General features: G+C 45.4%; 1 protein-coding gene across 5 annotated transcripts in view; it reads right to left on the bottom strand.

Annotated features, from left to right (window-relative positions):
• Positions 1–19,762, bottom strand: part of LOC122554620 (2-5A-dependent ribonuclease-like) — a 50,211-nt gene that overhangs the window by 4,721 nt on the left and 25,728 nt on the right. For all 5 annotated transcript variants that reach the window (XM_087990931.1, XM_043699936.2, XM_043699937.2 and 2 more), the window contains exons 2-6: positions 16,032–17,725; positions 11,010–11,182; positions 8,969–9,186; positions 3,888–4,020; positions 2,107–2,231 (exon numbers count right to left, since the gene is read on the bottom strand). In XM_087990931.1, coding sequence (XP_087847057.1) covers positions 2,107–2,231; positions 3,888–4,020; positions 8,969–9,186; positions 11,010–11,182; positions 16,032–17,700 — 2,318 coding nt within the window. In that variant the 5' untranslated portion in view covers positions 17,701–17,725. The remainder of the gene's footprint in view (positions 1–2,106; positions 2,232–3,887; positions 4,021–8,968; positions 9,187–11,009; positions 11,183–16,031; positions 17,726–19,762) is intronic.

Here is a 19,762-nt window from a genome sequence, read left to right as displayed (position 1 = left end):
CACACAGACAGTGTTCCCAGGGTGGAATTGAACCCAAGTCCCTGGTGCTGTGAGGTAGCAGCACGAACCACTGAGCCACAATGCTGCCCTTTGCAAAGTGGTGGTGAGCTGCAGTTCATTTGCTGGAGATAAACCCACAATGCCCTAAAGGAGGTAAGTCCAGGATTTTGACCCAGCTGCTATATGGATTGGAGGGGAACTTGTAGTTAGTGGTGTTTTGTGTATCTGCTGCCCTTGTCCTTCGAGATGGAAATGGTCGTGGGTTTGGAAGGTGCTGTCTCAGGAGATTTGGTGGATTTCTGCAGTGCATCTTGTAGATGGTGCACACAGCTGTTACTGAGCATCAGTGGTGGAGGGAGTGAATGTTTGTCGATGTGGTGCCAATCAAGCAGGCTGCTTTGTACTGGATGATATCAAGCTTCTTGTCTGTTTTTGGAGCTGCACCCTCCAGGCAAGTGGGGAGTAACCCACCACAGTCCTATCCAAATCTTGACTGATCTTTTCTTAATTCATTTACAGGATTGGGCATCTCCTGGTATGCCAGCATTTACTGTCCAGAATCAAGTGGGGTGGCACAATGGCCAGCACTGTTGTCTCACAGCACTGGGACCAAGATTTAATTCCACCCTTGGGCAACTGACTGTGTGGAGTTTGCACGTTCTCCCTGTGCCTGCCTGGGTTCCCTCCCGGTGATCTGGTTTCCTCCCACAGTCCACAAACGTGCGGGTAAGGTGGAATGGCCATGGGAAATGCAAGGTTATAGGGGAGTGAGTTTGGGTGGGATGCTCTTTGGAGAGGCGGTACGGGCTGAATGGCCTGTTTCCACATTGTAGGGATTCTATGAATTTCTTCACTCAGAGGGTTTTGAATCTTTGGGATACTCATCCCCAGAGAGTTGTCGATACTTAGGCATTTGAATAACTTCAAGATAGAGATCATCCACATGTGGGGAGGCAATAGCCTCATGGTAACATCATGAGATTCTTAATCCAGAGAGCCCAGTAATGTTCTGGGGGACCTGGGTTCAAATCCTGGCAAGGCACAGAGTGGAATTTAAATTGAAAAGAAAACTCTGGAACTCAGAGTCTAATGATGACCATTGTTGGAGGAGAACCCCATCGGGCCCACTAACGTACTTTAGATTGTTGTCCTTGCCCATACTAACCAACATATCACTCCAGACCCACAGCAACGTAGAATCATTGAATCCCTACTGTGTGGAAGAAGGCCATTCAGCCCATCAAGTCCAAGCAGCATCTCACGCAGAACCACCCCCCTCTCCTATCCCTGTAACCCTACACTCCTCATAGCCAATCCACCTAACCTGCACATCTTTGGACTGAGAGTGGAAACAGGAGCACCCAGAGGAAACCCACACAGACACAGGGAGAATATGCAAACTCCACAAAGACGCCTGAGGGTGGAATTGAACCCAGGTCTCTGGCGCTGTAAGGCAGTGGTGCTAGCCACTGTGCCACCCATTCCTCATCTCTGATCTAAATGTCTAACTGCTTATTCCCAGACTGGGACTCTGCTCTGGAATCCCCATTTCAAGGCACATCCTTCCAAAATCTCCCCTGTCAGGGCCCTGGATAATTTGAAATGTTTCAGTGAAATCTCCTCCAACCTTCTAAATTCCAGGGATGAGATCTGCAATCTCCTCCTGGCTTCCTAGAGAATCTGGGAATGAAGGAAGTGAGGTCTGCAGATGCTGGAGATCAGAGCTGAAAATGTGTTGCTGGAGAAGCGCAGCAGGTCAGGCAGCATCCAGGGAACAGGAGAATCGACGTTTCGGACATAAGCCCTGAAGAAGGGCTTATGCCCGAAACGTCGATTCTCCTGTTCCCTGGATGCTGCCTGACCTGCTGCGCTTCTCCAGCAACACATTTCCAATCTGGGAATGAATCCCATTCCTGACCCAGTCCCCTCTCCCTATCATTAGACAATCCCCTCAACCCATCACATGAACTGTTGCTGGGTTTGATCATCTCAGTAAGAGTTTCAAGACGGGAAGGAGAAAGAAAGACTCTTTCCGCTTTGAATCGATGCTAAAAACTGAAAAAAAGCAGGAAAATATTGTCACCAAGTATTGTATTGATAACATACTCTTTCTTTTCATCAAAGTGCTGGATGAGGTTTCTTATGAATTTCAGGAGGTCACTGGTGGTGTCCTTATATTCTTTATTCTTGCCTTGTCTCTTGTTCATGTCACTGAGGAGAATGAAGTCAACCTAGAAGGAAATGAACAGCAGAGTTTGTTTTCTCTATTGATTAAATTCACCTTGCTTACTCCTCTGATCACCTGAAGAAAGGGCGAGGCTCTGAAAGCTGGTGTTTTCTAATAAACCTGTTGCACTAGAACCTGGTGTCACATGATTTTTGACCTTGTCCTCTGATCACATTCAGGTTATTCCCACGGGCACTGCATGTTCTTGCTTCTCCAGTCCACGAGGTGGCGATCTTGACAAGGGATTTCACAATGGTCTCCATCAGAGAGGACCCACAAATCAGGGACAGCGACCAGAGATTACAGGCTCCTCAGTCCCAGACCCGAGCACAACGGGCCCCCTGGCATCCCAGGTACTGCTTGTTGCGTCCCGGACCCTGTACATAATGCAAATGGTGCGACTGATCTTTCTGATTTTTCTCCAACCTCACCAGGTCTCCACAGTCACTGAGAGTATTTAAATGACAAAGCCTTTAGCTGCCTTTGCCAGTTAGAGACCGTAATTGATGGGAAACAGACTGAAATGGGTCAATAAGATTTGGGAGTTACAGACACAGATTACGAAGTGGAAATCTGATGTTATGGCTCTGACAGAGACCGGGTGGGACTGGGTATTCCTGGATACAAGGTGTTCAGTAAAGATAGGAAAGTGGGAAAATTGAGAGAAGTGGTAGGATTGGTGAAGGAAGTCAGTGCAGAGCTGGAGGGAGAGAGTGTCTCAGAGGGGTCACGGCTTGGCTTGAGATAAGGAACAAAAATGGTGCAATCAGATTGTTCAGAGCAGACTACAGGTCACCAATCAGTGGGAAGGATGGATAGGAACAAACTTACAAGGAACTTACAGAGAAGTGTAAACATGATAGTGTCGTCATAGTGGGGGAAACTTAAATTATCTGAATATAGACTGGGATAGTAGCAATGAAGGACAGACAGGGGCAAGTCTGATCTTATAGTAGGATAAAAGGCCAGCACAACATCGCGAGCCAAAGGGCCTGTACCATGCTGTACTGTTCAATGTTCTATTTTCATTCCAAGCTTGTATTGAAGGCATGCAGGACAAGAGTTTGTGCTCGGCCTGGATCTTGGTAATGAGTTAGGCCAAGTAGATCAAGTGTCATGGGAAGCATTTGTAGAACAGTGATCATTGTATTGTAATATTTAGGAAAATGATTTTTTTTAAAAAAAGAACAAAAGCACAGCCCAGAGTAAGAATAATTAACTGAGAGAGAACTGATATCAACAAAACAAGAGCAGAGCTGGATTGAATAGACTGGATCTGAAGACTGGCAAGAAAACCACCAGCTGAGCAATGGGTTACCTTCAAAGCACAGCTGGGTAGGGGGACAGTTGTAGGTTAGGTGGATTAGCCATGGGAAATCTGGGATTGGCAGGGGGTGTGGAGTTGGGTGAATTGCCTTTTAGAAGGATGATACCTACTCCCTGGGCTGAATGGCCTCTTTCTACACTGGAGGGATTCTACACTTCAATGCCTAACATCAGTCTGCTCACCTGCAGTGAATGATCTAGCATCTGTTTCACAGAGGGATTTTAGAACTGATAGAACCTAAAGCATGTGGCATTGAACCCACAATAGATGTAAACCAGAAGCCAGCATCAGAAAGCTCAGAGAAATGGTATTATTGCAGGTCGGAAGGTGTACCTTCTCTGTCCACTTGTGAAATGATCTTTCCTGATCCTCTCCGGTCTTATTCAGGATCTGGACAATCTGACTGTCATGATTCCGTTTGACCACATCCTTCTCGTTGGCGAGATTTTGGATCAACTGGGCCTTGCTGGAGGGGAAATGGAAAGGTGATTAATGCAAAGCAACCTCGGTCACACAGAACTGCAGCCACTGTAACGTCCTGTGTCACATGCAGAATGTTCATACAATAGGAAACTGATTGATCAGATTCATTTTCGTTCCCAAAATACCTTCATGGGTAAGGAAAGTACAGTTTAATAAAAACTAATCCCCGGTAATGGTACAGACAGAGAGGAGAGGAAGGTATCAACTGGACACAATAAAATGTGTAAGGGATTGATAGCCGAGTTTTTGACTCTGGCTCTGTAAAGCATGGTGGGGTATTTTCTAAGCTTAAATCTCCATTCTCGAAATGTATTTGTGTGTTCTGTGTATCTGGGTTTTATAGAAACATACATAGCAACATAGAAGATAGGATTAGAAGGAGGCCAGTCGGCCCTTTGAACCTGCTCCATCATTCGTCACGATCATGGCTGATCATCCAACCCAATAGCTAATCCTGCTTTCTCCTTAACCTTTGATCCCATTCGCCCCAAGTGCTAAACCCAACCACCTCTTGAATACATTCAATGTTTTGGCATCAACTACTTCCTGTGGTAATGTATTCCACAGGCACATCACTCTTTGGTGAAGAAATGTCTCCTCACCTCTGTACTAAATGGACTACCCTGAATCCTCTGACTATGAACCCTAGTTCTGGACACACCCACCATCGGGAGCATCCTCCCTGTATCTACATTGTCTAGCTCTGTTAGAATTTTATAGGTCTCTCTGAGATCCACCCTCGTTTGTCTGAACTCCAGCGAAAGCAATCCTAACCCAGTCAATCTCTCCTCATACGTCAGTCCCCACCATCTCCGGAATCAGTTTGGTAACCCTTCACTGCACTCCCTTGAGAGCAAGAGCATCTTCCCTCTGAAAAGGAGACCACAACTGCACACAATACTCCAGGTGTGGGCTGTATTTTGTGTACATATTTATGTTTTGTGTGTATTTGTGGTTCTGTGTATATTTCTGTCTATTTATGTGGATATGTGTGTATGTGTTCTGTGTGTATTCTTGAGTTCTGTGCAGATTTGTGTAAATCCGTGTGCCCTGTGTTTATCTGTGTGGATGTTTCCTTGGTTGAATCATTATGTCAGGTAACGGATAGCCAGCTCTGTTGCTGTTTAATCATCGTCCATTGCTCATTTTTGACTCACTTGCCAAGTTTAGTCTCAATAGAAATACATCAGATATTTTCACATTAAATGGCTTAAATCACATAGAACACCAGCTCTTTAAAATCCTGAAATGAAGGTCTACCACAGACCCGGCATACAGTCATAGAGATGTACAGCACGGAAACAGACTCTTCGGTCCAACTCGTCCATGCCGACCAGATATCCTAAATTAATCTAGTCCCATTTGCCAGCAGATGGCCCATATCCCTCTGAACCCTTCCTATTCATATACCCATCCAGACGACTTTTAAGTGTTGTGACTGTACCAGCCTCCGCCATTTCCTCTGACAGCTCATTTCATGCATGTGAAAAAGTTGCCCCTTAGGTCCTTTTTAAATCTTTCCACTCTCACCTTTAACCTGTGCCCTCTATTTTAGGACTCCCCCATGCTGGAGAAAAGACCTTGACTATTCACCCTATCCATGCCTTTCAAGATTTTATAAACCTCTACAAAGGGTTGAGAGAGGTTTATAACCCCTTTTTAGCCTCAGCCACCGACACTCCAGGGAAAACAGCTTCAGCCTATTCAGCCTCTCCCTATTGCTTAAACCCTCCAAATGTGGCAACATCCTTGTAAATCATTTCTGAACCATTTTAAGGTTCACAACATTTTTCCAATAGGAGGAAAACAAGAATTGAACGCAGTATTCCAAAAGTGGCCTAACCAACGTCCTGTACAATCGTAACGTTACATCCCAACTCCTGTTGTCAATGTACTGACCAATAAAGGCAAGTCGACGAAATGCCTTCTTCATGACCCTGACTACCTGTGACTCTGAAAGGATCAATAATAAGAGTACTTAAGGCACTGTTAATCTGCCTGAATTGATCGATAGACTGTCTATATTGAAGAAACAGGGAGTAGCTGAAGCATTTGATGTGTTTTAGTAGGAAACTGGAGAAGTGATTGAGGGAAAAGGGAACACAGTGTAATGATGCTAGATTCAGACAAGGAAAGATTAAACTAGGCTCGAAGGGAGCACAAACATCAGCCTCATCCGATACAAACATTGTCACGTTCTATCTGAAGTTGTTGATTACAATCAAGCCTGTTGTGCAATGCTGTCTGAAACCAGCTGTACTTAATCCAGATGAGCAGCAGATGGAGTTTAATTCCGATAAATGTGAGGTGTTGCGTTTTGGAAAGACAAATCAGGGTAGGAGTTAATGATAAGGTCCTGGGGTGTGTTGCCAAACAAAGACACCTTGGGGAGCAGGTTCATAGTTCCTTGAAGGTGAATTCACAGGTAGACAGGATAGTGAAGAAGGTGTTTGGTACACCTGCCTTTATTGGTCAATACATCCAGTATAGGAATTGGGATGTCATTTTATAGTTGTACAAGATATTGGTTAGATCACTTTTAGAATACTGCATTCAATTCTGGCTTCTCTGCTGTAGAAGGGTATTGTTATACTTGAACAGGTGAAGAAAAGCTTTACAAGGATGTTGCCAGGGTTGGAGGACTTGAACTACAAGGAGAGGCTGAATAGGCTGGGGCTATTTTCCCTGGAGCGTCAGAAGTCGAGGGGTGACCTCAGAGCTTTATAAAATTGTGAGATTTTATCTTTTTTCCACGTGGGTGAGTCCAAAACTAGAGGGCATAGGTTTAAGGCGAGAGGGGCAAGATTTAAAAGGGACCTATAGGGCAACTGTTTCAAGCATGAGCTGCCAAAGCAAGTGATGGAGGTAGCTGGTACAATTACAACATTTAAAAGGCTTCTGGATGGATACACCAATAGGAAGGGTTTAGAGGGATATGGGCCAAATGCTGGCAAATGGGACTAGATTAATTTATGATATTTGGTCAGAATGGATGAGTTGGACAAAGGGTCTGTTTCCATGCTGTACATCTCTATGACTCTATGTTAAAGTGAAGCCCTGACTGGATGGAGATTTGCTCGCTGAGCTGGGAGGTTCATTTCCAGATGTTTCGTCACCCTACTAGGTAACATCTTCAGTTGGCCTCAGGCGAAGCAGTGTACATAATTCCTACTTTCTATTTATATGTTTGGGTTTCTTTGGGTTGGTGATGTCATTTCCTGTGTGATGTCATTTCCTGTGTGATATCATTTCCTGTTCTTTTTCTCAGGGGGTGGCAGATGGGGTCTAACTCGATGCGTTTGTTGATAGAGTTCCAGTTGGAATGCCACGCTTTTGAGAATTCTTATGCGTGTCTCTGTTTGGCTTGTCCTAAGATGGCTTGTCCTAGAATTATGGCATTCTAACCGGAACTCTAGCAACAAACACATCAAGTTAGACCTCATCTGCCACCGACCTGAGAAAATGAACAGGAAATGACACCGCCACAAGAAATGACATCACCAACCCAAAGAAACCCAAACATATAAATAGAAAGCAGGAATCATGTACACTGCTTCGCCTGAGGCCCACTGAAGATGTTACCTAGTAGAGTGACGAAACGTCTTGGAATGAACCTCCCAGCTCAGCGAGCAAACCTACATCCAGAACCTCAATCTGAGTTGCAAGTCTTCTCAAAACGTGTTGAAACCCTAGCTACCTGCTAATGTGCACGTGAAAGATCCTGTGGTAATACTGCAAAGGGCAAGGTGAATAATCCATGGTGCCCTGGCCATTATTCTTCCCTCAATCAACATCACAAATACCAGATTATCCGGTCATTGTCCACTGCCGTTTGTGGGATCTTGCTGTGTACAAACTGACTGCTGGGTTTCTTACAACAGTGACAACACTTGGGAAAAGTGCACTTGGTATATTGAAAATTTCTAGATAAATGGAAGCCTTTTTCCTTTTCTTTAGGGCAGAGATGAGGAGAACTATCTTTGCCCAGAGAGCGGTCAGCCTGTGGAATTCTCTGTGACAGAAAGCGGTTGAAGCCAAAACATTGAACATTTTCAAGAAGCAGTTCAATATAGTTCTTAAGGCTAAAGGGATCAAAGGGAATGGGGAGAAAGCAGGAACAGAGTTTGATGATCATTCCCTAAGTGCATTGTGAATCAACCCACAGCACATGGCTCCAGCGGTTCAAGAAAGTAGTTCACCCCCACCTTCTCAAGTATCAACTAGAGACTGGCAATAAATGCTAATCAGCCAGTGACGGCCTCTTCCTACAAATAATAAGAAAATGGTCAGCCATGGTCCTATTGAAGAATGGAGCAGACTCAAAGGGCTGAATGGCCTCATCCTGCTCCTAGTTTCAATGTTTCAAGAAAGTGAGGATTCTGGGTAAGGGAAAACTGTGTCAGATGATGTCTTAGGGGTTTAGAAGGTACAAAGTGAGAAACGTCAAAGCAACCCTGACCATAGTAAAACCAATAAAGAGGAAGCTGGCAAAAACTATGTATCGGGAAAGGATCACGTCAAGGATTACACCAGGACTGCTTGAAGAGACAAATCCTTCACTCAGAGTCATAGAGCACAGAAACAGACCCCTCAGTCAGACCAGACCATGCCAAACTAAACTACTCCCACCTGCCTGTGCTCGGCCCATACCCCTCCATATATTTCTTATCCGTGTCCTTAATCTGTTTTAACTGTACCTGCATACACCACTTCCTCTGGAAGTTCATTCCACACACGACCCACTCTCTATGTAAAGAGGTTGCACCTCATGACCCTTTTAAATTTTTCTCCTCTCTCCTTAAAAATAAGCTCCCCAGTCTTGAAAGTTCCCACTTGATTTTATAAACCTCAATAAGTCAATCTCCTGTACTTCTCCACACATAAGGATGTCTATAAACACCAGTCTTTCTTAACATTCTCCAAAGACTTACTCCAGATCTTTCCACAGTAGTGGATGGTGCTCAATCTCAGTGAGTGTCGCTCTCTGCTCTGCTGGTGCTAACAGGCACTCCACAAAATCTCTGGCTTCAGCATTCTTCAGGTCACAAAGACTGTCATCGAAAGAGGGGTTATTCTCAAGTTCATCCTCCTTACTCCTGTAGACGTCCTTCCCACCAGATATGACAAAGTGTAAGAGGCGTCCTAGTGCCTGTCTCATAAACAGAACAACTTTAATGGAAAAAATACACTGTCGGGCCCTGGCTTCACAAACATACCACGCAGGTAACATTTTAGAAATTAATCTATTTTGATTGATTTCTAAACAAAGCTTTTCAATGCACTCAGGTACATGTGACAATAAATCAAATCAAAATTCTCTCAAATTTTTGGTTCGAAATTTTTGGTGAGCATCCAATATTCTCTCGAGTTCAGTGTCATTCCTTGTAAATGGAGCCTCCTGGGCCCAATGCCCAGGAGGTTGCCTTTCCTGCCCTATATCTGGTGATGTAATCAGGGAGGACTGCTGTAATTGTGAGCCGAATCCTGCACTGTGATTCCACACATGCCCTCATGTACTGCTCCCTGAAAGTGACCCTACCCTGTTCCTTCATGGCAGGACGCTGAGGCTGATTGCGGAGTACAATCCATGACCACTGCTGTTAGGATCTACAAATTCAGTGATGGAGCCAGCTATCCTCCGAGATCGATATAAAAACAAAATTTGCGAGAGAAACTCAGCGGGTCTGGTAGCATTTCTGGAGAAAGAAATACAGAGTTTTCACTCTTCTTTGAAAGTTACATCCTTCAGAAACTCAGTTCTGAAGAAGAGTCCTACAAGACTCGAGACATTAATTCTCTTTCCCCCTCCACAGATGCTGCCAGACCTGCTGAGTTTCTCCAGCATTTTTTTGTTTTCATTTCAAATTTTCATCATCTGCAGAATTTTGCTTTACCCTCCCAGGCCACATGACTCTGTTCCAAAAAGTTAGCTGCCGGAAAACTATGGGAGGAAACCCTCACAGACATGGGGAGAATATGCAAACTCCACACAGACAGTCACCCGAGGCTGGAATCGAACCTGGGTGCCTGGCGCTGTGAGGCAGCAGTGCTAACCACTGAGCCACCTGCTACAAATTTCACTGAGATGTGGGGCTGCAGAGGCTTAGTGGTGTTACTAATCGAGTAACAGACCCAAGTAATGCTTGGAGGAGCATTTGGAGACTCTGGTCTATATTCAAGAGTTTAGAAAGATGAGGAGGAACCTTTTTGAAACTCATTGCTACAGAGGGCTGTGGAGGCCAAGTCACTGACTGTATTTAAGACACGTTCTTGATTGGTAAGGGGATCATGGGTTACAGGAAGGATACAGGAAAATGGGATTGAGAAAAACATATCAGCCATGATCAAACTGTGGAGCAGACGCACTGAGCCAAAATGGCCTAATTCTGCTCCTATATCTTATGTCCTGGGTTCGAATCCCACCACGGAATTTGAATTCAATAAAAATCTGGAATTAAGAGTCTATTGATGACCATGAGTCTGTTTCCCATTGTCAGGAAAAACCCATCTGGTTCGCTAATATCCTTTCGGGAAGGAGAGCTGCCATCCTTACCCAGTCTGGCCTATTTGTGATTCCAGAGCCACAACAATGTGGCAATCCCTCTCAAAAATGGTGGAGCAAGAGATTCCATTGTGGCAATCGCTAGAAAGGAGAAAAGGAATGGAAATGGATGGGCCACCAATTCAGGAACCAGAAACAACATGGATTACAGCGGTTCAGGAAGGCAGCTGAACACCGCCTTTTCAAGGGGTGATGAGGAGTGAGTAATAAACGCAGTGATGCCCATGTGCAACAATTGAATTTTAAAAAAAGTTCAGCTTCTTCCCTCTGTCTCAACAGCTTTGAAAACTGAACTTAGCATTATCTGGCCAAATCCATTACCAATGCCTGATTTACCCAGTCTCCCTTTGATTCGTCCAGACACTTAAATCTCATCCCTCAAGAGAGAAAACAAGTCACCACATGTGGACCTGCACATCTGCTTTGAACAGCTCATCCTCGGTAAACGTTGCCTTTGGCAAATGTTCCAGTTTCTGCAGGATTTCTGAGGCTTCCCAGGTTCCAGGGCAAATCGGCATAGTTGGGTTCTTATCAAAATGCACACTCTTATCGAAATCTGCCAGGCGAAAATTTTCTTCAACATCTGGAGAAAATCAAACCATTTTATTGCTCATATCTCACACACAGCAAAAAGGCTCCAAATCAGTTTTAAACATATCCTTCCATAAATCCATTCACTTTCAAACATAATTTGGAATTCTTGGTGTTTCAAATTCATCCATTCCACACAGGTCAGAGTTCCAGTGGCCTTACACTGAGTGGTGGTTTCATGTTGACAGTTTTCAGGGTTTAAGAAGCTGAGTAAACCCATGAGGGAGTAAGGGATAGATGGTGTTGCTGATGTTGAGATGAAGTAGGGTGGGAGCAGGTTGTTTGAAGTCTGAACTCTAGCCTCTAACGTGACCCAGTTGGGCGCAATGATCTGTACCTGAGCTGTGTGTTGTGCTATTGTAAGAGGTGGTGAACTGTTGAGCTATACATAAGTCACTTGGAGCTTGGTCTTTCAGACACAAATGCCATCTTTCACAGGACGCTAAAATGTGGAAGTGTTGTGAACAGTGAAGAGGCTAGTGTAGAACTTCAAATAGGTCTTAGTCAAGTTGGTCACATGAGCAGACAACGGGCAGATTAAATTTAATAGCGTGAGTTGTGAAGTGATTCCATTAATACAACTAATGTGGAGAGCCAATGTCGGGATTTTCCCTGCTCCGAGCGACATGGACAATGGCAGGAAAGCTTTTTGGAAACCAGCAAAAGGTCCCATTTCCCGACCAAGTGTTGAATGGTGAGACACTCATTAGTGAGTGGCAAGAGGCCTATTTAATGCACATTCACTTTCTCACTTAGCCTCCTGATATACAGTTTCCCATTCTCCATCTGCCCCATGGAACATGGACAGGAGTGATTCTCGGTGTGCTAGAACAAGCAGTACTCTGGTGACTTCAGCTCACCACTTGCTCGTCTAACCATCCATCTCATACTACCCCTCCTCCCACATCTCCACCCCACCCACCCACAATCTTGCACATCCACTCCCACACACCCCTTGTTTCCTATTCCCACAACCTCAATCCCCCACTTCTATCACCTCCCCCCATCACTCCAGTCCCCCACTCCCTCACCCCCTCAATCCCTGAATCCACTAATCCCCACTCCCACACCCCTTAATCTACCACTCCCACCCACTCCCTCCAATATTCTACCTCACTCTCCTACTCCCACCCCTACATCACCCCCCTCCCATCCTCACTCCCACATCGCAATACCCTCCCCCCTCCCACTATCGAGCGGGAGTACTTAATGATTTGTGCGCTGCGAGAATATGTTGTATACATAAAGAAGTGAGTTTAAGAGGATACCACAAGAGACCTTGCTAGGGCTCATGGAGGGAAACCCTCCGTGAAATATGGTAAAGTTTACACTTTAAAGAACAGAATCCTTACAGTTTAGGGTGTAGCTTTGCTCGCTGAGCTGTAGGTTTGATGTCCAGACGTCCTGGACATGTGTTTATCCTGGGACATCTATCCTGGGACAGGCTAAGCAAAGAAATGCCAGAGAATTCCTAGAGGCCTGGCACTCCAACCACAACGCCATAAACAAACACATAGATCTTGATGCCATCTATCAACCCCTCAGAAAACAAACAGGAAATGACATCACCACAAACCCCAGGAACCCCATATAGGAGAAAGATATAAATAGAAAGCAGGAGACAACAGTTTTGCTTCACTTAGAGGTCACCACTGATGATGTTACCAAGCCAGGTAATGAAACGTCTGGACATCAAACCTACAGCTCAGCGAGCAAATCTACACCCTAAATCTTAACCTGAGCTACAAACCTTCACAAACCTTGCAAAAATCCCTACAGTGTAGAAATAGGCCAAAAAGTCCACACCAATTCTCTGAAGACCATCCCACGCAGATCTTACTCTATCTGTGGAACACTGCATTTCCCATGAATAATCCATACCTAATTTACCCATCCGTGGATACTATAGACAACTTAGCATGGCCAATTACCTAACCTGCACATATTTGGATATGAGAGGAAACTGAAGCACACAGAGGAACTCACGCAGACACAGGGAGAATGCGCAAACTCCACACAAGCTTCCTGGCAAAACTTCAGTCCAACATGAAAGAAAGAGAACAATTCTAAAGGAGGTGAAGGAACTGCATGTATGTGTGCTCCCAGCACGGTTCACAGTCAGGACATCCTTCTGAAGTGTCATCACTCCTGTGAGTCCTGCAAGGAAATGCCTAAGGGATAAACACACGGTTAACTCCTCTGAGCTTCTCCCGAGAATGCAATGGGACCTTCTACATTCAACTTTGACAGCAAGTCGGGTCTGAGCTTCAGGTCTCATCTGAAAGCCAGCACCTCCAAGGCATAGCCTTGTTCAGTTCTGCACAAGTGACAACTTTAATGTTGGCTCGTGAGTCCCAGAGTGGGATTGAACCCACAACCTTGTGATACTGAGATGAACGTGCCACTAATTGAGCTAATGCTGATCCCCACACACAAGGAGAGAGAAAAACATTTTCAGCCAGTGAGTGGTTAAGGTGTGGAATGCACTGCCTGAGAGTGTGGTGAAGGCAGCTTCAATTGAAACATTCCGAAGGGAATGAGACTGTTATTTGAAAAGGAACAATGTGCAGGGTGACAGGGAGAAGACAGGAGAATGACACTCAGTCAATTGCTCAGACAGTCGGTCCAGAGAGGATGTGCGGAATGGCATCCGTGCGCACTGTAACAATTCTGTGAGGCTTTGAAAGGCACTAAAAGAAATATAAGCTGTACATTTGTTTTCCTCAGTCAAGTACTTGTCAGAAATACATAAAGTAAACGCAAGTAAAATCCTGTCAATCACTTCCTTTCGCCTCATAGCCTTAGCATTTAGATCATTCAGTCTTACAAAGAAAGGATGGATAGGCTGGGAGTTTTTTTCCCACTGGAGGGTAGGAGGTTGAGAGATGATCTTATAAAAGTTTTTAAAATCACGAGGGGTATAGGTAGACTTAATGGTAAGTGTGTCTATTCCCTAGGGTGGGGGACTTCAAAATGAGGGGGCACATGTTTAAGGTGAGAGGAGAGAGACTTCAAAAAGACACGAGGGGCAAATTGTTTACACAGAGGATGGTTCATGTGTGTGGAATAACTTACTGATGAAGTGGTGGATGTGGGCACACTTACAATGTGTAAAAGACATTGGGATAAGTCCATGAACAGGAAAGGTTTGGAGGGATACGGGACTAGTTTAGTTTGGAATCATGTTCATCATGGACTGGTTGGACTGAAGGGTTTGTTTCAATGCTGTATGACTCGATGACACCTCCTTTATTCTTGCACATCTCCTCTTTCTGGAGTTATTTAAAAGCTGCTCATTGTTAATCTCTCCTAATTCTGACAAAAGGTATTCGAATTAAAATGTTAACTCTGTTTCACTTTCCACAGATGCTGCTAATTCTCGCTGCTGAATAGTTCCAGCATTTTCCTCATTATATTAATTCTGGTTAATAAGATAGAGGCGTCCGCCTCTACAAATAGACACAGATTGAAACTGTTGTTGGGCCCTGAGTATTGCAATGCCTCATCACGAGAACCTTCCAACAAGCACCAAGACATCACTTTGCAGATGGGAAGAAGGGCACTACCTGTGAGATCCTTCTTGATTGCTTGGTCCGTCTGCGCCCTCACATGCTGCCTTCAAAGTGGCTGCATTGGCAAAGAAACTTTTTGTCTATTCATTCATGGGATGAGGGCATCGCTGGCCAATCTGACATTTATTGCCCATCCCTAATTGCCCAGAGGGCAGTTAAGAGTTAACCACATTGCAGTCAGTCTGGAGTCACATATTGGCCAGACTGGGTAAGGATGGCAGATTCCTTCCCTCAAGGACATTAGTGAACCAGATGGATTTTTCCAACAATCGACAATGGACTCATGGTCATCATTAGACCCTTAATTCCAGATTTTACTGAGTTCAAATTGCAACCTCTGCCGTGGCGGGATTCAAACCCAGGTCCCCAGAACATTATCTGAGTCTCTGGATTAACAGTCTGGACATAATGCCACTAGGCCAGTGCCTCACACACTGGAACGTGCATTTACAAAGGAAGTCTGAAGAAAGATGTAGTGGTTTGTGTCGAGGTTCGTCCCGAGCAGCTCCGTGACACGTATCTGTGCCCTACGGTCTGTTCCTTGGGACGCACACCGAGACAGACACTGACTGCACCTGGAGGACCATCAACTCAGTGAAAGATGCTCTTTGGTCTGCTCAAAACGTATGGGTCTTCCAGAGCAAGGAGTTGACCCTGACCGAATGTTGCAGACTGGCACATTCCAAGGTCCAGAACTACGTGCTGAGGGATGGACTAAAGCTTGGGGCAGCTGCCATCAAGGCACAGTCGGGGAAGACCACCAACTAAGGTCTCTCTGCTGAACTTAAATGGGGTCCATTCATTATCAGACCCTCCCAGTGTCTCAAACGTATATAAATGTAATCTTGTACAAGTAACAAATGCCTTGCTGGATAGAGTCAAACATCAATGTTTCTTTTGTTTCTTCATATGCTACTGCAGAGAAACAAACTGCTTTAGTGACTATATATGTATATAAAGATATTTTTATTAATAAAACATATTTTTGAAATTGAAAAAAGCTGTTAGGCCTGCTGAGTCTCTTCATATCCTGTCTTCGCTTAAGATAGCAATCTGCAATATTTGACCCTGTAAGTTTTGGGTGAGGTAGCGTGTGCTTATAACGTGTATCTCGGTAAATTTATGCTTATGAAAGTCTTGAAAAGATTGGCTCCATTTCTATCCTCCACACCCAGATCAGAACACAAAGAATCGAACATTTGAGCAGCACAAAGACACCCCAGAATATACCACTCTCCGAAATATATGAAAATGTTTAAGAGATGTTACCTCTGAGGACATTTGTCGGATGCAAATCCCGGTGAGCAAATTTAACCTTGTGCAAAATCTGAAGAGCCTGAACCAACTGCTTCATTATTTTAGGGGCGTCGCTTCGCGTTTTGTCCGGCCACTTGCTCACACATTCCTCAAGGTTATACTCGCAGAGATCCAGGCACAGGTAATCACAAAAATCATCACTTTCACAATACCGGAGGCTTGCGAAGCGACTGCTGCCACTGATTTTGGGATCACGGAGGCAATCCAATTCTCTTTTGGCTGCTTCGACACCTTTCCTGTGACATTTCACCGCCACTTCGATCTCATTGTTGAAGAACCCGAGGCAGACCTCCGTCGCGCTGCCTTCTTCTGTAATTTTATAATCCGGGATTCTGGATAGTTTCAGCTTCCCAACGGGGTCACGGGGCTCCACCTGCAGTTTCCGCAGGCTCTCTTTCCAGCGTACGCTGTGCTCCTTCCATCTTGAAGGAGGTCTTCCTTCATTGGATGCCACCTTCTCTGCCCCATGCTTAATCAGCATGTTTTTTGTTCTATTGTCATACTTCCTTATGGCTATCATTAACGCCGTATCCCCGCGGTTGTTCGCAAGGGATACATCAGCCCCCCTCTTACACAGCATCTCTGTCAACGAGGTATCCTTATTTTCCACAGCTGCCAGCAGGGCCGTCTGGCCTGAACGGTCTTGTGCATTGATTTCCGTGCTGTCATCCTCCAGCAGAAGTTTAACCACCCTGGGCATCTTCTTCTCGACTGCAAGGATCAGCGGCGTTTTCCAATCGGCGTCCCGAACATTGAGATTCTGGGTGCACTTCACCAGTTGTTCCAACAGGGGGCTTCGAAGCGTACACTTGGTCAAGGCGACACTCAGAGGCGTGTTTTGATTTCGGTCCATGGCATTAACATCTGCTCCCCGTTTCAGCAGAGCCTCCGCAATCTCCTCGTTGCTTCCCTCCAAGGCGTGGATCAGTGGCGTTTTGCGGATGTTGTCGAACGCATTAACATCGGCGTTCATTTCATCCAACAAGATCTCGACAATGTCCTTCCGGCCTTCCATCACGGCATCAATCAGGGCTGTCTTGCCGCCTTTACCGATATTCGCCCGGGCGCCGGACACTTGCCTGCCCTTGTTCACGTTAGCGTGCTCCCGGAAGAGGAGGCGGAGCGCCTCCTCATGGCCGTACTGCGCCGCCTCCATGAAGGCGGTAAAACCGTTGTCGTCTGCCTCGTCGATGCCCGCGCCCAAGGCGAGAAACTTCCTCAGCAGGTTCACGTTGCCCGTTATCGCAGCGACGATGAAAGGCGAGGCGCCATTCTTCTTCCGAAGCCCGGGCTCGGCCCCGTGTTCCAACAGCAGGTCAACCATGTCTTCTTGTTCCGCCTGCACAGCGTTTAGGAGCGGCGACCATTGGTACTGCGGCTCCCGGTAGTTCACGTCCACTCTGTTACTCACAAGCAGCTTCTTCATGATGTCGACGTGACCTTTCATCGCAACTCGACATAAAATGGAGCCAATCTCGTCAACACTGAGATTTTCCAAGGCACCCTCTTCAATTAACTTTTCTGCCCGAGAGAGATCTGGATTGTTAGACTCACAGACACCTCGAAGCTTATCACCAAGTTCGGTCCCATCGACCACTTGTTCCTCTCCTTGTCCTGCCATTCTCGGTTGAGGTCTAGCTTCCTTCCTGTTTGGAAGGAAAAGCAAAACAATCACTCTGCACTTCACGCCTAACCTCACCCACCTCGTCATTCAAATGCACTTTCATTTCCCTAATCACAATGTCGAAGGGTTTCGCTAAAGCGATTTGTCACTCAGATCGTGCATTGTCGTGGATCCTAACCCACAACTAATTTCCTCAGAGAACATTCTTCACTATTTTGGCTCAACTCTCAAAACAGTTGAGCAAATCAAGGCAAAACATGGCGGGATGATACAATTAATAGTCGGTCAGTGGGGACTGTTGCCGTACCAGACGACCTTGGGATGCGAGTTCACAGTTCTTTGAAAAGCGGGAATCGCGAGTAGGCAGGGTGGTGAAGGAAATAGCTGGAAACGCTGAGCAGGTCTGGCAGCATCTGTGAAAAGAAATCAGAGTTAATGTTTCGATTCCGGTGACCATCCCTCAGAACCGGAAGCGTTAACTCTGATTTCTCTTCACAGATGCTGCCTGACCTGTTGAGGTATTCCCAAAATTTCTGGTTTTGTTTCTGATTTATAGCATCCGCAGTTCTTTTGGTTTTTATTCATGGAAGAAAGCGTGTGGTGCGCTTGCCTTTTATTGGTCAGTGCATTGAGTGTTGAGGTTAGAAGGTCACGTTGCAGTTGTACAGGACATTGGTTAAGCCATGTTGGGAATACTGCGTTCATTCCTGGTCTCCCTGCTATAGGAAAGATGTTGTTCAACTTGAAAGGGTTCAGAAAAGATTTACAGGGATGTTGCCAGGGTTGGAGGGTTTGAGCTATAGGGACAGGCTGAATAGGCTGGGGCTATTTTCCGTCAAGCATCGGGGGCTGAGGGAAGACCTTATAGAGGTTTATAAAATCATGAATGACTGATAGGGTGAACAGCCATGGTCTTTTTCCCAGGGAAGGGGAATCCAAAACTAGAGGGCCTGGAAAATATTTAAAAGGGACCAAAGGGGCAACTTTTTCACGCAGAGAGTGGTGCGTGTATGGAATGAGCTGCCAGAAGAAATGGTGAAGGAGAAAGTGAGGACTGCAGATGCTGGAGATCAGAGCTGAAAATGTGTTGCTGGAAAAACGCAGCAGGTCAGGCAGCATCCAAGAAACAGGAGAATCGACAGCAACACATTTTCAGCAAAGAAATGGTGAAGGCTAGTACAATTTCAACATTTGAAATGCATCTGGACAGGTACATGAATAGGAAGGGTTGACATGGATATGGGTCAAATGCTGGAAAATGGCACTGGATTAATTTAGTATGCCTGGTCAGCATGGACGCATTATGGACAGGTGCTGTATGACACCATAACTCTGACTCTAAAACCTCACAGCCCTTCCAACAAGTTCTTCATTTCAACATTGTTTCATCACCTCTCATTGAACTGTGTTATCTATTCTTGCGATGTGGGATTTGATGGCAAAACCAACTTTTCCTCCCCCCGTGCCTTGATAGTGAGCTACCTTCTTGAACCACTGGGGTGCATCTGGGGTCAGGTGACCTCAGGTACTTTTAGGGAGGGAGTTCTGGGACTTTGACCCAGTGACACTGAAGGAACAGCAATATAGATCCCTGTGTCAGGACGGTGCGTTACATGGAGGGGAACACTTGCTGCAGGGGACGTATTACCTTGTATCTGTGGCCCTTGTCCTTCCAAGAGGCAGTGGTCATGGACTTGGAAGGTGCTGAAATAGTCTTGAGTTGACATTTCCTTGGTACCAGAAATGTAAAGGATCAGTAGGTACCTTAAAGTATTCGATCAGTATTTGTTCGAAGAGCAATCAGTTTTTATATTTGTGCAATGGTTAATGATTAGGGAACCTCCCAGACCCTGTGCAGAAACCCAATGACGATGAGAGGAAATATTTTACCAGAACAGGAGAAGGTGACTTTGAAGCACTTTATTGTTTAAAAAAAATCATGTTTTTAGGAATTTCCTGGCACTTCAAAATGGGAATACTAGAACCAGGAAATTGTCCCAAGGGAGCACTTTCACTAGAATCCCAATCATTTTACCCTATTTTCCAGAAAACCTCCTGA

This window comes from Chiloscyllium plagiosum, unplaced genomic scaffold (genome assembly GCF_037043375.1).
Source record: "Chiloscyllium plagiosum isolate Xiang-an unplaced genomic scaffold, Cpla_swu_hap1 HiC_scaffold_9, whole genome shotgun sequence".
Lineage (NCBI taxonomy): Eukaryota > Metazoa > Chordata > Chondrichthyes > Orectolobiformes > Hemiscylliidae > Chiloscyllium > Chiloscyllium plagiosum.
The sequence above is the reverse complement of the archived record's forward strand: the minus strand, read 5'-3'. Positions and strand labels throughout refer to the sequence as shown.